The 17,745-nt window shown below is 36.8% G+C and overlaps 1 protein-coding gene across 2 annotated transcripts in view; it reads right to left on the bottom strand.

The window, feature by feature from the left end:
• OGFRL1 (opioid growth factor receptor like 1) overlaps positions 1-17,500 on the bottom strand; it is a 30,210-nt gene extending 12,710 nt beyond the window's left edge. The window contains exons 1-6 of one of the 2 annotated variants that reach the window (XM_069070737.1): positions 16,916-17,500; positions 11,294-11,380; positions 10,157-10,238; positions 6,699-6,777; positions 6,527-6,593; positions 6,271-6,416 (exon numbers count right to left, since the gene is read on the bottom strand). In XM_069070737.1, coding sequence (XP_068926838.1) covers positions 6,271-6,416; positions 6,527-6,593; positions 6,699-6,777; positions 10,157-10,238; positions 11,294-11,380; positions 16,916-17,173 — 719 coding nt within the window. In that variant the 5' untranslated portion in view covers positions 17,174-17,500. The remainder of the gene's footprint in view (positions 1-6,270; positions 6,417-6,526; positions 6,594-6,698; positions 6,778-10,156; positions 10,239-11,293; positions 11,381-16,915) is intronic. The other variant, XM_069070736.1, reaches the window with a different exon arrangement.
• Between the last annotated feature and the right edge of the window lie 245 nt (positions 17,501-17,745).

Raw genomic sequence — 17,745 nt, 5'->3', positions numbered from 1 at the left:
TCTCTCTCTCTCTCTCTCTCTCTCTCTCTCTCTCTCTCTCTCTCTCTGTCTCTCTCTGTCTCTCTCTCTCTCTTTCTCTCTCTCCGCCCCCCCCCTTTCTCTCAGATATTAGTTGTTTTAAATGAGCTTTGAACAAATGCAGAATCTCATTCAACTCACAGATTAACTAAAATTGTTTAGAAGATTTAAAAATCTACCCAAAGCAAGATCAGGGAGGCATTTCCTTAGATTAAATTAATTCGAAATGAGGCATGACCCACTTTTACAAACCAAATGTTTACCAATTAAAATGACAGTCTATCAGTCAACAAGCATTTATTAAACACTTATTATGTACCAGGCCCTGTGATTGGCACTGGGAAGACAAAGAAAATTAATGAAAACAGCCCCTAGCCTTAAACCACATAAAGTATTTCTCAAGTGCTTACTATATTCTAGGCACTGTACCAAACAATAAGAATATAAATACAAGCAAATACAACAGCCCCTCCCCTCCAGAAGCTTATATTGAAATATGGAAGATGATACATAATGGGATACTGAAACTCAGGGAGAACCCAAATGAGGGGAGGAAAACATGGTAAAATGTCCTAGAAGCAGCATGTAGGGTTAGGCCCCAAGGGGTGGCAAAAGTTTAACTCTCAGAGCTAGGAGACCCAATGAGAGTCCAAGATTATAATAGAGATGGTCAGAGATTAGGACCATAATGAGGATTTAGCCAGGAAGTAAGCTCCCTCAAAGAGCCTACATTTAGGGGAAGCTAGATGGTGCAGTGGTTAGAGCACTGGCCCTGAAGTCAGGAGGACCTGAGTTCAAATGTGACCTCAGACACTTGACACACTTACTAACTGTGTAACCTTGGGCAAGTTACTTAACCCCAATTGCCTTGCCTTCCCCCCTCATAAAAGAAAACAACCTTACATCTGTTATACTGGTCTAAATAACAGGACATGCATATATACCACACAAATATATGTATATAAAATGCATATTTATACATATATACACACATATAAATGTGTTTACATATGTACTATATATGTATTAATATATTACGCAAAACACACATATAAACATGTATATGCATATATATGTCTATATAATATATTCGTGTGTGTACCTATATACATTGTGTATGTATACACACATATACAAAACAAAGACAGCTTGGGGTAGTGAATAGAGTGGTAGATGTCCAGAAAGACCAAGGTTCAAGTCCTGCCTCTGACCCACACTGGGCAAGTCACTTAACCTCTCAATACTCCAGGCAATTTTCTAGGGCTATAAATGGCAGAGAAGATGCCAACCTAAAATGGTAGAGTTTCCTTATTTGATCATACCCCATATCAATAAAACCACAGGTCCAGAACCCATTTCTAGCCTATACGAAATTAATACTAGGTCATTTTTGGACATAGAATGCATCGTAGCTAAGGCGAAGAGGAAAACTTCATGTAGAAGGTGACACTTGTGGCTGAGTCTTGAGTGAAACTAGAGATTCAAAGTATGGTAGTGGTAAGGAGGAAGTATCTTCCTCCTTAGAAAGTATAAGGAGGAAGTATATAAGGAGGAAGGTATGGGGGAGAGCCAATGCTGAGAAACAGAGAAAGAAATGGAATGCCAGGGGAATAACAACACTGAGTCAGTTGTGAAAGTCTACTTATATCATCTTGATCTGTTGAATCATCAACCTAAAACTTTGTTTTCAAAGGTCGAAAGCATCAAATAACCAATGCTCAATTACCTGTGTGGTACTATTCATGTTTTAAATTATCTATAGCAAGTAATTAAAAAATAGCTGACTTCTTCCTGATACCTAGCAAGTTTCTAAACTGCAACCTACTTAGATTAACTGATATATTCATGGGAAATGCAAAATCATATTTTTCCATATTAATCTAGACAATTCAATTGAAGTTACAAATTGATACCTAACAAACATTGAACATTCCCCCAAAAAACCTTTATAGAGACATATCTAAATATAGTTTTTTTTTATTTAACTGATGTTTTGCACCATTGATTCTCTCTAAAAGCAGAGATAATTGAGAGTTTAATAAGTATACTCTCCTCTCTGACAGCCTATCAGTCTGTTTAAATAAAGTCTAGGTCTAACCAGTAGCCAAAGCACATAATATGCATAGTCATCAGAACAGGAATTCTGATGGCAGGTAGAATCATTAGAGAGAGGGGATTATACATCAAAGGTTCCATTCTTAATCAATTCACATAATTCAAGGGCAGATTTTTTTCCCCTTAACAGCATAGCATTTTCAAAGAATTATTTAATATGCTTTTGGGGTAGGATTTCTAAATACTGTGACACATTAAATTTCACTCATAAATGTCAGGTGGGCTTCACTATCCCCCACCCTCCAACACTCAAAGACACATGCACACACACACACACACACACATTGTATGTGGGAGTTTTCATTTTCTATATTGCGTATTTCTTTGTTTGGGTCAGTGGTTATGGGTGGGAAAAAGGGACGGTATATAAGAAAACCAAGAAGTGACAACTTTCAGGGTAGCAATGATAAATTGTAAACTTGGAAATTACTAAGTAATTATAAGCAAATCACATTGGCATACACTTTAAAAATGATTGCATCATATATCAGGTTGGAATTACCAGAAAAATTCCAAAGGAAGACTATTTTTAAAAAAGATTTTATGATGTCATTTTAAATTATTAGAACATTATTGACTTAATGCCATACTGGGTACATGCCTAATTTAAATATAGAAATTGATCTTTTAGAATGGCTGTGTCTTGTAAAGTATCTTATTTTCCTGATCATAATAATTTTCCCCTTATCCCTTTCATTCTGGACTACTACTTTCATCCATATATGTAAGGAAGTCCTCACATTGTATCCTCCACTGATACAGAACAACAATTGGTCTATGATTTATGGTCTTAGAAATATTAAGTGATTTGCCAATGGTCACATAGCTAGTAGTAAGAGCCAGAGGAAGGACGTGAATTCAGGTCTAACTCTAAGTCTAGCCTTCTAGCTACTGTGCCAAGCTTCCTCTCATACTGTGCTCCTGAGTTTAAATCCAGTCTCAGATACCAGATGTATGACCCTGGGCATTGATTAGTAAATGCTTGTCCACTAACTAAAATCAGCCTTTCCTGTCTCCTCTCCTTAAATTACACAACCCATATATATGAATTCCTCCTTCCTTGTCCTATGTCCCACAATGCATTTACTTATAGAGACCCTGAAGCTCCCCCAACAGTCCCAACTTACGGGGAAAAAAGGAAAACCCTGATGATATCTCCTTTTCTGCTCACGGGGGCAAGATTTTAGAAACAGTATGTAGAGTGCAATGAAATATCCCCCCTGCACCAAAACATACTTTCTACATTTCTGCTCCAGAACTACTGACTGCTACTGGGGAATGACACATATACCTGGTCAACTGTAATCCAACTTCAATCTGTATCTCCACATTACTTGTCAATAGTGTCCATCCCTGGACCTTGTTTCTACTGACTCTTCTTTGGCAATCTGATTCCAAGCTACTTGTTGAAACTTATTTACATCTGGTCCCACCCTACCTATCCAACTTTATTTCTCATTACTCCCCAATACAAACCCTTCACTACAGCCTAGTCAGTCTCCTCACTATTGCCCCACCCACATCCTATTCATTCTCACCTTTGTTCATGTTCTTTCCCTTGCCTAGAATGTCATCACTCCTCAGCATCTCCAAATTTTTCTCATCCTCCATGTCCCAGTACAAGTCTCACCTCCTCCATGAAGCCTTCTTCAACTATTCCCATCCAGACTGAGCTCTCCCTTCTCTGAACTCCTACTGTATTATGTATAGACAGTAACAAACACTCTCAGCAAATCAGTGAGGATCAGTAAAATGTATAGGGGATAGAAAACTTTGGAGTTTGAAAGATCTGGGTTCAAGTCATGCCACCTCCCAAAAAATAGCTTGCAATAATTTTGTATATATTTCCATAAATATGTATTGTCCCCCACTAAAAAACATAAGCTAGCTGAACACGGAAAACTTTTTTCTTTTACCTTCGTTTCTACCTTCATTAGCCCTTAGCATAGTATCTGGCACATGCTATGAATTTAATGTTTATTGATTGATGGGGGGTACATTTCAATGTAAAGTGAGTATAATAAAATAGCTAACATTTCCAGGATCCCACAAAAATATCATATTAGTTCATATACTTTCTCCTCCCACTTTTTTCCCCTTTATGCATTTACTCTAAAATGAGGATAGATTAGTACTTATATCTAGATATAGATATAGATAGATAGATAGATAGATAGATAGATAGATAGATAGATAGATAGATATAGATAGATATATACACACGAGAGAGAGAGAGAGAGAGAGAGAGAGAGAGAGAGAGAGAGAGAGAGCAAGCACAAGAGCATTTGGGTCCTAAGCTACAATCAAATTCAGTTCAATTTAAAAAGAGACTTTAAACTTATTTGTGAGACAGAGGAAGGGAGAAATACTTTGAAGAGTAGTTGAAAGGTCTTGTTTAAGTATAAGATTTGTTTTTCTTTCAAGTTTTAAATTTGGAAAAGACCATACATCACGTCTCCTCTGTCTCAAACTGGAAGGGGCTTTGTAAGGGGCTTTGTCTCCTAACACTTACTATACTTCATGCTAGTCAAGGGCCTGCCTAAAAATCCAGAGATGATGAAAGGAAAAGATAAAAGATGGGAGATGGGAAGGAAAGCAAAGCAGTAGAGGTAGAAGAAAGAGAGAATGTTACGGTAACATGATTTCTCTTCCCCTGACCATAGCCAATAGCAAGCCACCCATTGCTCCTTCAAAGTATTCTGCTTTAAATAAAGTGCCCCTAAGAGAAAAATTCTTTGTCAAGCAGTGAAACTGACAGAGTCTCCTAAAGCCCTAAGGATCCTGGGCAGACAGCCATTATGGTTGATTGAGAAGGGGGCTATTGTTTTTGTTTTGTTTTGAGGTGCTTTCTGCTGGTGGGGGGAGGGGAGTGGAAGGAGTTATGAAGTCTAAGGAAAAATAATTCCAAAATAATATTTTGTATTTTGGAAACAGGGAAGGAATATTTAAGAAGGGAAAATTCTTGCAGTTCTACTTCAAAGGTGCATTTTTTTTTTACAGTGCTAGGTCCATAGCCTGACACCGCTAAAGAATAATAAATTAGTTCTATGTAACTCTGAATTTTCTACAAAATAAATTAAAATTTCATAAGGAAGGAAATTTTATCTACAAGCAGCTAATTGCATGACAGGCAGAAACGTGTATACTTTGTTTAAAAGGTGCTAAATAAGTCAGGTAACCACAAAAACTTAATTCTATATTCTGCATACTTGTAATGTGCTTAGCATGCAGTAAGCACTTAGCAAAATTTTTTTATTCATTCATTCATTCTTTCAAATGTACTTATTGTTTCCCCATTAGAATGTAAGCTCCTAGTAGTCAAGATTGTTTCTTTCTTTGTACTTGTATCCCCAGCACTTAACACAATGTCAGGCACATATTAGACACTTAATAAATATTTGTTGATAGATTGAGTCTTCTAATCAAGATCATAAAGTGTTAGACCCAAATATCCAAATTTTTTTTATTATAATACTCTTTTAAAAATTAAATTGATTATATCTAATAATGCTACAAAAAGGAGCTAATAAAACTCTTGCACATAACCATTATTTAATAAATTCAAGACTAAGCACATAAAATAAAGGCCTTAATAAAATCTTAATTTAATGACGCATAAAACTCTGAAGTGTTTTGGTGAAGAAAAAATGTTTAGGTTAGTGTTAATGGGTGTTTTTTCCCCTTATCTCTACTTGTCTAGTTCAGCTAATTATAATGTTCTAAAAATGCTTTAAAGCGGTTTTTCTGTCCAACAAAGATGTCATCCTCCAATTAACATGCAAAATCAGTTTGCAAGCGGACCAAGAAAATATTAATAAAACAGGCCTTTGGTTTTAAGGATTAACAACAATTCTAAAAATCTCAGCCAAAAAAATTGTCAGCCTTTCCTAAATATACTGATTTTTATATTTTTTCAAGAATTCTCAAGTTAAAAAAATAATTATTTCTCTTTTTCAACTAAATAATAGCAAGGGAAATTTTCCCTCTATCTGGTGGAATATACAACTAAATCATATGCTTTTAAAATAACTTAAATGAAAGAATTTGGTCATCACTGATCCAGGCTTTCAAGGAGCAAATGACTATAATGGTTGGAAAAGATGGGGCCTAAGATTTCTAAAGGACAGCTTTACTTACTCATTCAGATGCTGAAACCGTTCCTGCCAATTAGTAGCCCGAGTCACATTTCCAATTTTATCAGTCAGCTTCATTCCAAAAAATTCTAACATCATTTTATAAGCCAAGAAGAACCTTCTAGTTGCTTCTTTTGTTTTTTTGAATTCCTAACAGAGAAAAACAAATTCAGCTAAAATTACTCTGTTATTCACATACTTTACAATTATCATATTAAATACACACATACATTTAAAAATGAAGCTATAATATATATTACCTCAATTTCATATGTAGTTAGCTCTTTAGCATAAAAGTTCAAACCTTGTTCTCTCAGTGGGAAAAGCCTGTTTAAAAAAAAGAAAGAATAATTGAAATTTTATTTTTATGCAGTTTGGTTAACATAAATAATTAAACAAGTCATGCTTTAAAATAGCTAATAAGTAACCAACCATTGAATATAAGTGTGGTTATGCTCCAGTTTTTCATAATCTCCTTTCCATTTATTTAGGACTTCTTCAATGTAAACACCTGAACAGTAAATATTTAGAAAACTAGTCAGATTCATTTCAAAATGTTTGAAGAATAAACCGTATGACTCATGTCAGTCAAAGATAATAACTGACCTGGTTGTACATTTAAACATAGTATGACTATATATAAATAGATATAACTATATCTTTCCATATAGCTATATAGTTATATGCACATAACTATAACTATATACATATATAAAATTAAATATAGAGAATGTTAGTAGAAATACTGTATTTCACTGAATGATAAAATGAATAATTTTTAAATGTTGGAGCCCCCCCAAAAAACAGGCTTCTAATATGTAATTCGATTTAATTCAACAAAATTATTTAGTGCCTACTATGTGCCATATACTGTGTTAACACTGGGGAAACAATGATAAAAGCCAAAGTTTCTTCCCTTAGGGAGCTTACATTCTACTAGGGGGAAGTCACATGTACATAGATAAATAAATATAAAACATATAAAAAGATAATAGAATAACTCCCCAAGTGATCAATATGATTCTGCAAACATAAGATACTATTAAACTGAAAATATATTCTCTGATATGGAAAAAACTTCATTCATTTAAAAATCTTTTTCACATGACTCATGTTTATTCTCTTCCACCCCCACTAATATCTTCCTTTCTCCTCTCTCCAAATATTTTTGAGCGTATTCCTTCCCACCCTCACCCCCAAGATTTCTCCCCTCTTTGTCTGTAGAAACAATTCAGAAGCAATTCTGAATTTCTATAGTTTAAGATATGCTACAAATAAAAGAAAAAGTCTTTATACTTATCTTTGGAACATTTTTCCTATATAATATCACCATTTTAAAGGTAACATTTACAGATACAATGTTTATTTTAAAAAATATGGGGGAAGTATCATGTGAATTACTTTACACATTGAGATTCAGGAAAATGCCTTATATAAAATTATGGCTGAAACTTATGACTCCACTAATATTGTCATGAATCTAAGTTGGGTCTTCACTGTAAGGATTATAAAATGTTTAAGAACTCACGTAAAGATTCTCTGATTACAGTCAGCCCAAACAATAAATGTACTAATGGAAGAGACAAAAACAAGCTACTACTATATTCTATAAGGAATTATAATTATAACATATTATAATTGTATGTTCAGGGGTTTTCACATAATTTCCATAAGGATCACTAAGTCTTACGGAATCCTTACCAGACCTAGATTAAATATTTATTCTTTGATTCTTTTATGTGTTTCTTAGCCTTTTTTTGGAAAGAAGTAAATAATTAGCATTTTAAAAATCACAGCAATTTACCCTGAACCAACTGTACAGTCCCAAAGGAATTTCCAAGAACACAAGGTTAAAATAAAAACAAGTAGATGTAGCCACTATACCAAATGTGTCTAAATAACTAATGCACTTAAGTAGAATTCTCTAGAGTAGGTGTCAAACTCCACTTACTGGACTAAACCAGATTAAAATATAATTGGGAGATATTTAACAAAATAAATAATAATACAATATAAAGTGTTAAGTTGGTTTCCTAAATTAATACACTGCCCAAATGAATCTGTTTCTATTTAAGTTTGATACTATGGCTCCAAGCAAAAGTTATTTACTTGGTATCTTTGAACCACCAAGGGGTCTGTGGATAAATTTCAGTGAGTCAATAAACCTAAATGGGAAAAAAAATTATATAATCTCTAACTAAAAATACATATAACGTCTAACTGAAAAATAACAGGCAGTTAGGTGGCACAGTGGATAGAGCACTGAGCTTGGAATCAGGAAGATTTATCTTCATGATTTCAAATCTAGTCTCGGACACTTGCTATCTATGTGACCCTGGGCAAGTCACTTAACCCTGTCTGCCTCAGTTCCTCATCTGTAAAATGTGCTAGAGAAGGAAATGACAGACCATTCCACTATCTTTGCCTAGAAAAACTCCGAATGGGGTCACAAAGAATTAAACACAACTGAAACAACAGAAATTTAGCATTTCCTTCAATTACTTGAAACTAATTCTGAGAAGACATCCATAGGTTTCACCAGACTGCCACAAGGGTCCATCACACACCCAAAAAAGGTTAGGAACCATTGCTCTACAGGGTTGAAGTGAGACTCGAAGAATACATATCCTCCAGAGGGCTCAGAACTCACCTCCATCCCACCTTCACCACCACCCTAATTATCCTATCTCTATCTTCCACACTAGGGAGTCCCAGCTAGCACAGCAAGTGCTAGTGTATGAGACTTTGCAGTGTATTTCAAGCCATGATGTAGAAAATAACTGTGTTCTTGGAATCTGACCTAAATTGTGATAGATTAGTAGTAGTGGTGGCAGTAGTAGTAATGACCATTAGTATTACTATTATTCTCATTTTTCTCATCTTTGTTGTTTTTATTTTTTTATCTAGCTGTACAGTAGTAGTTCAGTAGGATATTAAATACATAATAATGATAGTAGGATATATACTTGTCAAACATCTTTTATATCTGAGCCCCAATGAAAAATATGAGAAGTCATCATTATCATTACAAGTTTTAGAGTTTGTAAAATAATTTTACATATATTTTTTTAAAATTTTATCCTTACAACTACCCTGTGAGGTAGAGTCCATAAGTATTGTTATCTCTGCTTTATAGATAAGAAAACTGAGGTGAAAGTACCTGAAGGGTCATTTAGGGGATTCCAACTAGTTTGTACCTGACTTCAACAAAGTCCAACATTCTTTCCATTACCATTAGACTGGTAGTACAGTTGGTTTCATGCCCCATTTTACAGATTAAGAAAATTGAGGTCCAGATGTATAAACTGATCCGGCCAAAGTGACACAGCTAGTCACCGGAAGAGTTGGCCTACACTAGGTCCTCTAACATTCAATTCAGTATACTATATCACATCCCTCTTCTGTCTCTCCCCCCCCCCAAAAAAAATATCCTAGGGAATTATGGTGTGATACTTTCTGGAACTAACACCATTTAAGCATGCTTCCTCTGAAATGGTGACAGTAATTTCTCATAACTCTGCAATATTCTGAGAAAAAGTAAGAACTGTACACATTGCCTTGTACATGGTAGGCACTAAGTAAATGTTTCTGTAATTGTTACGTGGTAGAAATGGATGGGTTCAAGTCGGGACTCTCTTGTATTATTACTGTATAATTCTCAGCTAGAAAAAAAAACATAATAAGTAGACAATAGATTTTAACTGCATTTACAGATGGAACAAATCTCTCAGTAAAGGCATTTTGCTTATACCACATAATAAAAACAAACAAAAATTATCAAATAAACATCTCTTTTTAAGAATGCTGTACACAATACAGATAAAGTAATGGATCATCATGCTTACTGCTGCTTAAAATGTGCTTTCTGTTAAAAGTATTAGATTACTTACCATCTGGTTTAAAAGGAATTTTATTCTTATAAAAACGGAGGTTACTTAAGTCATTTTGATATCGGAGATCTTTAAAGTTCTGCTGAAAGAAACAACATCAACATATAGTAAATACATAGGTACAGAAAGAGATATAGTAACACTTTTTGCTCTTTAGTTAATTAATTGCAACATAAGAAAAGTAGAAGAAATGTTACAGTAAGTTATATTGATAACTTAATAAGACTTAATAAATAAGTTATAAAATTCACTTAGGTTCATAGAATGAACTGCACAAGTACAGAATGAGCTAGACATGGCCAAACAGTAAATTATATGACTAGATCTATGGCTATTTAGGAACTCTAAGCTCAAAGGATATTATTGAGGAAGACAAAAAAGCAAATGCATTTTTAGGTTTTAGTAACAGAAATTTCATAGCTGGATAAGGAAGGTATTATCCATGGTATACTCTGCCTTGGCTGTTCTTAACCTTTGTATGTGTGTGTTCTGAACCCCTTTAGAAGTCTAGGGAAGCCTATGGGCTCCTCAAAACAATGCTTTTTAAATGCAAAAAAAAAATAAAATAAGTAGGATTACAAAGGAAACAATTATATTGAGATGGTTTTAAAAATCTAAAATAAAACAAAGTTCAAGGACCCACTGCTCTCCCCCAACAAAACCACCTCTGAAATATTATATTTAATTATGAGTATCATATTTTACAAGGAAGATGGCTTAACTGGAACCATTTTTGAGGAGAATAATTCCCAGATGATTAGGGTAAATAAAATCACATGGTATGTAGATTAAAAGATCTAGGAATGTTTATCCTATAGAAGACTTTGGGAAGTCTTAGTCTTTAAACAGTTATTAGAAGAACTATCACTTTTAAAAGGATTAAACTCATCCTATTCAGCCCAAGAGGACCAACCAGGATTAATGGGATTAATTTATGTTACAGGGAAGCCAATTCCGGCTTGATGTAAGGAAATGATTCCTAACAACTGGGACTATCCCAAAAAGAGGTTGTCCTTGCAGGCAGCATTCTCCATCACTGGCGGTGTCCATGAAGAAGCTGAAAAAACATTTATCAAGGATAAAATGGATGCTACAAATTGGGTTCTGATGTTCTAGAATTCTGTGTAACACTCTTACTGGGTATTGGTGTCGGTATTTGTACAAATCTCTTGCAGCATAAAAGCTTCTCTTTGGTTTGGCAGCCGACTCAGTGGAATCGTCATTCTGAAATTAAAAAAACAAAAACCAGACTTAATTCACTGAAAGAGGATATTGGTTTATGTCATTAAATATCATCATGTTTATTTCATCAAACAATTTCCAGAATTAACATGAAATAATAACCCTATACACACACATGCTCAAGCTCATTTTGATTCTTCACATCATCTAAGAATACTTTGCTAGTCAATATTTTTCTAATATGGGGTCACTCTGAATTTGATACAAATTATCCTTCTAAATAATAAAACTTCATAATTAGCCAAGAGAAGCCAAAGCCCATGGGGCCAAATGTGACAGATCAATATGCAGCAGATATACAAAAAAATATAATAATTCACAACTTACTTTATCGTAGGTTATGTACATGGTTATGTGAAAAAAATTATTTTTACCATTTCATATAACCAAAGTCAGTTAAGAAAATAAATCAGTTCTATAAAGAAATACTCATTAAAACTATAATACTTAGCAGTATTTAGCATCTTATATCTTAGCTGTAAAGCCTTATTTATGAAAGAAAAAGGGACTTTTAACAAACCTAAACAACATTATAAGATGCATATTTTATAGCACCATAAGGAAAATATGAAGGCATAAATAATTCTTACTCATTCAATGATATAATACTTTATCATAAATCAGCAAAGTTAAAATACATATGCTAAGCAATCAAAAGCTTTTCCACTGAAATTAACCTACAAACCGAAATAATATATATGATACTTCTTGATTTTGTTCTTAACAAAATTAGAAGCTCAGATATCTAATTTCACAAATCTATGCAAAACAAATTAATCTCTGTCCTAAATCTAAATTCTTAAGCTATATGTCTTTTAAAAATTTATATGGGAATACTTTGTTCCAGTCTTCTTACATCTTACACCCTTGCATGTATTCTGTGATTCAGTGACTCTGGTTTCTCTGATTACCCTAACACTAAATTTATTCTCTAGCAACTCTGGGTACTTTGGCTATGCCCCCAATGCCTGAAATTCCCTTCTTCCTCATCTCCATTTCCTTGTTTCCCTAGCTTCCTTCAAGCCCCAGCTAAAAAGCTCACCTCCTACAAGAAGCCTTTCCTGATACCACTTAATGCTAGTGCCTTCTTTTTGTGACTATCTCTGATTTATCCTCCATATATACATATATAAAAATATATGTATATAGACATTTATCATATTAATACATAGTTGTTTGTATGTCTGTGACCTCCTTTTGGGAGCAGGCACTCTCCCCCCTTTCATTCTCAGTGATTAATACATAGTAGACACTGAATAAATTCCTTTTGATTTGAGTTGACTATATTCTTAAGCTAGATGTCTTGTTAAAATGTATCTGGAAGGGCTGTGATATCTGAAGATACTTATACAAATGCAAGATATTATTATATTTGTTATAATACAAATGCAAGATATTATTATATTTGTTATAAGTATTATTAGAAATGGGAGAGTTGGTGTTTAAGCAATGCAGATGGATAACCCACTTGCAGCATTAGCATTTGGTTGAGGCTTTGGCTTTACTTGCTTCTGTGACCAGTTTTTTCCAGCCTTCATCTGTAAAAGCAGCCTGCCATCCTACGATTCTCACAATTAAGGCAAGTACATAGATTTGGACACTAGGTCCTCTGGTTTTGAACACTGGCACATGGAAGCTTAAATTCTGGCTCCTATCACACATCTGAAGACAGTTCTACCTAGCAAGACCCCAAATGAATTTAGCCTGAGCACCAATAAGTCAAGAAAGGACATTAGAATTAACAAAACAATGTTTACAGCTTGGCCTCAGTGAAAGTGTAAAAACCATTAGTCTCAGAAATTCCCAACATCCCCAGATGCAGTCAGTATCTTCTGTTTAAAATAAATAAATACATGCGGGTGTGTATGCCAAAGAGAAACAGAACTCTGGATTTTAAATGTCCAAAATGTAGATAAAAGTCAACAAAAAACCAAATACCAACATATATAATACAAGGAGAAGCAGTGTAGTATAGTAGATTTAAGGTCTGTAAGACCTGAATTTGAGTCCAGTCAGAAACATGGGCCTGCAAAGGAAGGGAAATTACTAAACCTCTCTGAACTTAAGCAAATTTCTAAGACTTTAAGTCTAAGATAGTTGCTAATTTCTATCATTAAAAGAAATTGCACACTAAGAATTCTGTATACCAATGAAATTATAGGTCTATGTAAAAAAAAATCACATAGGAGGGAGTCACTCATCCCTACGATAAAATAGTACAAAACATATTTTGCTTTGTTAAATCATACAGCCCTTTTCTTGGTGCAGCAGAAAGAACACTACTTCTCATGTCTTCAGACATGGGTTCAAATCCTACTTCTAACAAATCACCTATATATCCTTACTTCAGAACTCTGGACCTCAGGGTCCTAATTTGTAAAATGAGGGGGCTGGGTCTAGGGAAGGGGAAAAGAACTAGCATTTGTGTAGTGCCTGACACTGTGCTAAGTGCTTTATAAATATTATCTTATTTAATATTAACTAGATGGTCTCTGAGATACCTCTCATCTATTGATGTATGCTCTTATGATCCTCTCTCCTACATAAACATGGATACCAGATAATAACTCACTTACATGATACACACACTAACCCTATGAAGACACTACTGCAAGTATCCTCATTTCATAGATTAAAGAGGACCCAGACTCAGAAAATTAAAGTGATTTACTCAGTCCCTTAACTAATACAGGCCAGAGCCAGGAATCAAAGCCCAATTTTTCTGAGTCAAAGTTCTTTGCGTTTTCCTTTGCAGACCAAAATAAAATCTGAATCAAAAGTTCATATTAAATCCTGTCACCCCACAAAAACAAAAACTTTAGGCAACATAGAAAAAAAAGCAGGAATTGAAATATAATCGCATGAAGTGGAAGAAACCCCAAAGTTTTTATTTAAACCATTTGTAGATTATTAGTCTTTAACCGCACATCCAAACTATAATTCAAGTGGGTAAAGCACAGATCAAGGGGCAAGACAAATGTCTAAGGAAGAGGAATGGAATTTTTTTAGTTTTTTAAAGTTTATAGATTTAAAGAAGTAAGCATCTTTAATAGTAAAAGATTTGCCAATGATGTATACATAACTTGCCACATATTTGTTAACCTGGACCTGTGATTTTAGCAGGATGGAGAACTCTCAATTTGTAACATCATAAAGTCCACAAACATAGGCTCTACATCTGTAACCTACAGGTATTAAAGAATTTCCCTGTGAAATTCTTGCCCAAAATCACAGCACTGATACATGTAAAAGGCAAGACATACCCAGATCTTCCTGACTACAAGAGTGGCTTGTCATCCACCATACCAAGCTTGATATGTCAAGGACTGAAAAATATTAATACCTTCTATTGCTGTTCATTTATGGTCCATTTGGGAAACACTAACATAGATGATACTGGCTGCTTATAATGAGTCACAGTTTTTTTATCTGATTCAGCTTGATTATCCTGTATTAACTAACACCTCTAAACTGCAATAGAAGAGTACATTTTAAACAGAGCATAAACGAAAGAGAGAAAACTGCAGAGTGGGAGATACATGGGTTATATATGAACTAGAAAGAGTGAGGCTGGGGAGAGAGAGTTACAATTGTGAAATACTCCCCATTCTTCATATATCAAGAAAACAGGACCAAGTAGATAGAATACCAGGTCGTTCATCCTTCGTTCTCAAAACTGGAAGTTGAAAGACTTAGGGAAGCTTGGGGTCTTCAGTGCTATACCAGACTATGCTGGGTCAGGATAACAAAGGATTCCAGAGCCAAGTGAGTCTAAATTTATCCACTTGTCCCAGTTCACTACGGAGCACTATAACAGGTACCATTAGAAGGGTCAGAGGAAATTGAAATTCCTGTAGTAGAGGCAAAAGGATTCATAAACCAGAGAATTCTTTAGCAAGTTGGAAACTCTTCACAATGTGAATGGTACTGCTAGAGGAGGTCTGGGGAAGGAGAGTAACCAACCCTTGGTCTTTTTTTTCTTCCACTTTCATTCAACTCAGATCGATGGAAACAGAACAGGTTATTTATTGGCTTAATTTAGAGGAAGGATAGTATACTGGAGAGAGCAGTAGTTTTGGAGTCAGAAGAGTGAGTTCTAGATCTTGGTTCAAGCACTTATTAGCTATGTGACCTTAGGCAAGTTACTTGAGACTACATTTCCCAATCAGTAAAATGATTAATAGAAATATACAATCCCTTCTGATTCTACTGTCTTATGTGCATGTTCCTTCTTAGTGAAACTGCCTCTGGGGTGATGATTTTCCATGTGAGTAGTACATACCATTTCTTTTCTCTTTCTCTAGGAGTTCCTGAGTGATTTATCAGAAATTGTTGAAGATTATCTTTATTTTAAAAAAAAAAATTGGCAAAATTACATGTGGCATTGTCGTTCTAAATATAAAGATAGTCATGCTTAAAACTGTCCATTTGAACAGGTTTACTGGATGAAATAATGCAATTCCTGGGGGGGGGGGGAAGTCATTTGAATTTCTTAGATGAGATACACTATGTGGGTAAATAAAGAACTATTCTAATATCTTAATTCAAAGTGGGGAAATATTTTAAATAGTTTGATGGCAATACTTCTAACAGGAGGAAAAAGGGACAGACTTTAGAGTGGTCTGCACAGCGGAAAGAGCACCCAACTTGGGGGTCAGAAGTTTCAGTTTTGCCACTTACTAGCCTTTGTGACCTTGGACATTCTCTCTAAGCCTTTGTAAAATGTAGAGATTAGCACTACTAAGTATTCCACCATACAGAGAAGCCTTTTAGTTAAAGCCTTAAAGTAACATGTAAAGCCTTTATATGTTTAAGAGAATTTCCACAAGTGTGAATAGGTTTCATAGCCTTCTATTTTTAGCTAACTGACTGACCCTTGTGTGTTCTATCTCCCTTCCTCCAGGTGCAGGGAAAGCACCAAACCAAGTTAGGTTTTTTTTTTCTTTGGAAGAACTTCCTTATACAATACAATTCGGGCACAGATGTGCAGCGGGCCTGGGCCTCCAGCCACAACCACTGCCACAGCCACTTGCCTACTTCTCAACCTGCCTGAAATTGCAGGGCTCCCCTCAACTTCCTGGTGACTCAGAGAGGAGCGTGCCAGGGGAGAAAAGAACCCCTGGGCTGGACACAGTCTTGCCGAAAACAAGAACGGAGTAATGGGGCTTAATAAAGAAGCACCTCCTCTCACCCTGCTCACCCCCCAAAAAATAAATAAATAAAATGTATCCAGACTAGGGCACTGGATGGAAAGCATACTCTCCTCCAATATGAGGGCGCTTCTTCCTTTACCCTCGCAGTGAGTCCTCCTTCTCTCCTTCATCGGGCTTTGGCAACAAAACCAAGTGAGTCCACTCGGGGACAGAGATGCTTTCAAATTCTCCAGGAAGACGCGTGGGGAGCAGGAAAGAGAGCACGGCTGGGGAGAGGTCACAAAGGGACGGGACTGGAGCGGACCGGAGCGGAACTAGCACCTTCCCCCCAGCCCCTGCCTCCCGGGAAGGCTCTGGGTTGTACCTGCTCCTTGTTACCAGCGGCGTCCACGTCTCCCTCAGGTGCGGTGGGGCTGTCTTCTGACCGCGGGCTGGCCCTGGCTGGTGGCCCCGGTGGTTGCTCGGGCTCGTGCCCTGGGCCCTCGCGGCTGCCCGAGCCGCTGCCGTCTTGGCCGTCCTCCTCCTCGTCCGCCTCGGGCTCGGAGTCCGTCTGCCAGGTGGAGTCGCAATCCTCCACGGTGGTGGGCTCCTTGAAGCTGGTCCCGCTTAGCAGATTGCCCATTGAAGAAACGGAGACAGAGACGGAGGTTGCAGAGTGGGAAGGTGGAGGCGAAGGAAAAGGAGATAGAGGAGGAGGGCCGAGGGAGAGGGCAAGGGGCTGCGGGGGGAGGCAGCGGCGGCCACCCCAGCTCACGCACACGGCCCTCGCCGCTGCCCCCCACGGAAGCAAAAAGCCTAAGGGAAGCGGGGGGGAGGGGGAGGAAGGGGGACCCGAGGTGGGGGCTAGGGCCCGAGCATGGCAGCGCTGGGAGTCTGGGGGTGGCCTGGGACGGAGCGCAGGGGCCTCCAAGAGAGCACAGGGCAGCCGCCACCAGCACCGCACTGATGCTCAAGTCCAGTCCGGCGGATGCTGCTGCTGCCACTGCTGCCGCTGCCTCCGCCACGGCCGCCGCTGCTGCTTCAGTGCAGAGAGGCAGACACACACTCACAGGGAGGAGCAGGCGGTCTCGGGATTTCCACCGCAAACGTTTAAACCCGCCCATCTGATACCTTCTCCTCCCCATGGGCAGGAGGCTGGGTGCTGGCCAGGGCGACAGAGGAAGGGGCAGCGAAGGTAGGCCAGAGTCCCTTCCT

Source organism: Petaurus breviceps, unplaced genomic scaffold, assembly GCF_028583685.1.
Source record: "Petaurus breviceps papuanus isolate PSGF00001 unplaced genomic scaffold, PetGlider_PUasm1.0 90822, whole genome shotgun sequence".
Lineage (NCBI taxonomy): Eukaryota > Metazoa > Chordata > Mammalia > Diprotodontia > Petauridae > Petaurus > Petaurus breviceps.
The sequence above is the reverse complement of the archived record's forward strand: the minus strand, read 5'-3'. Positions and strand labels throughout refer to the sequence as shown.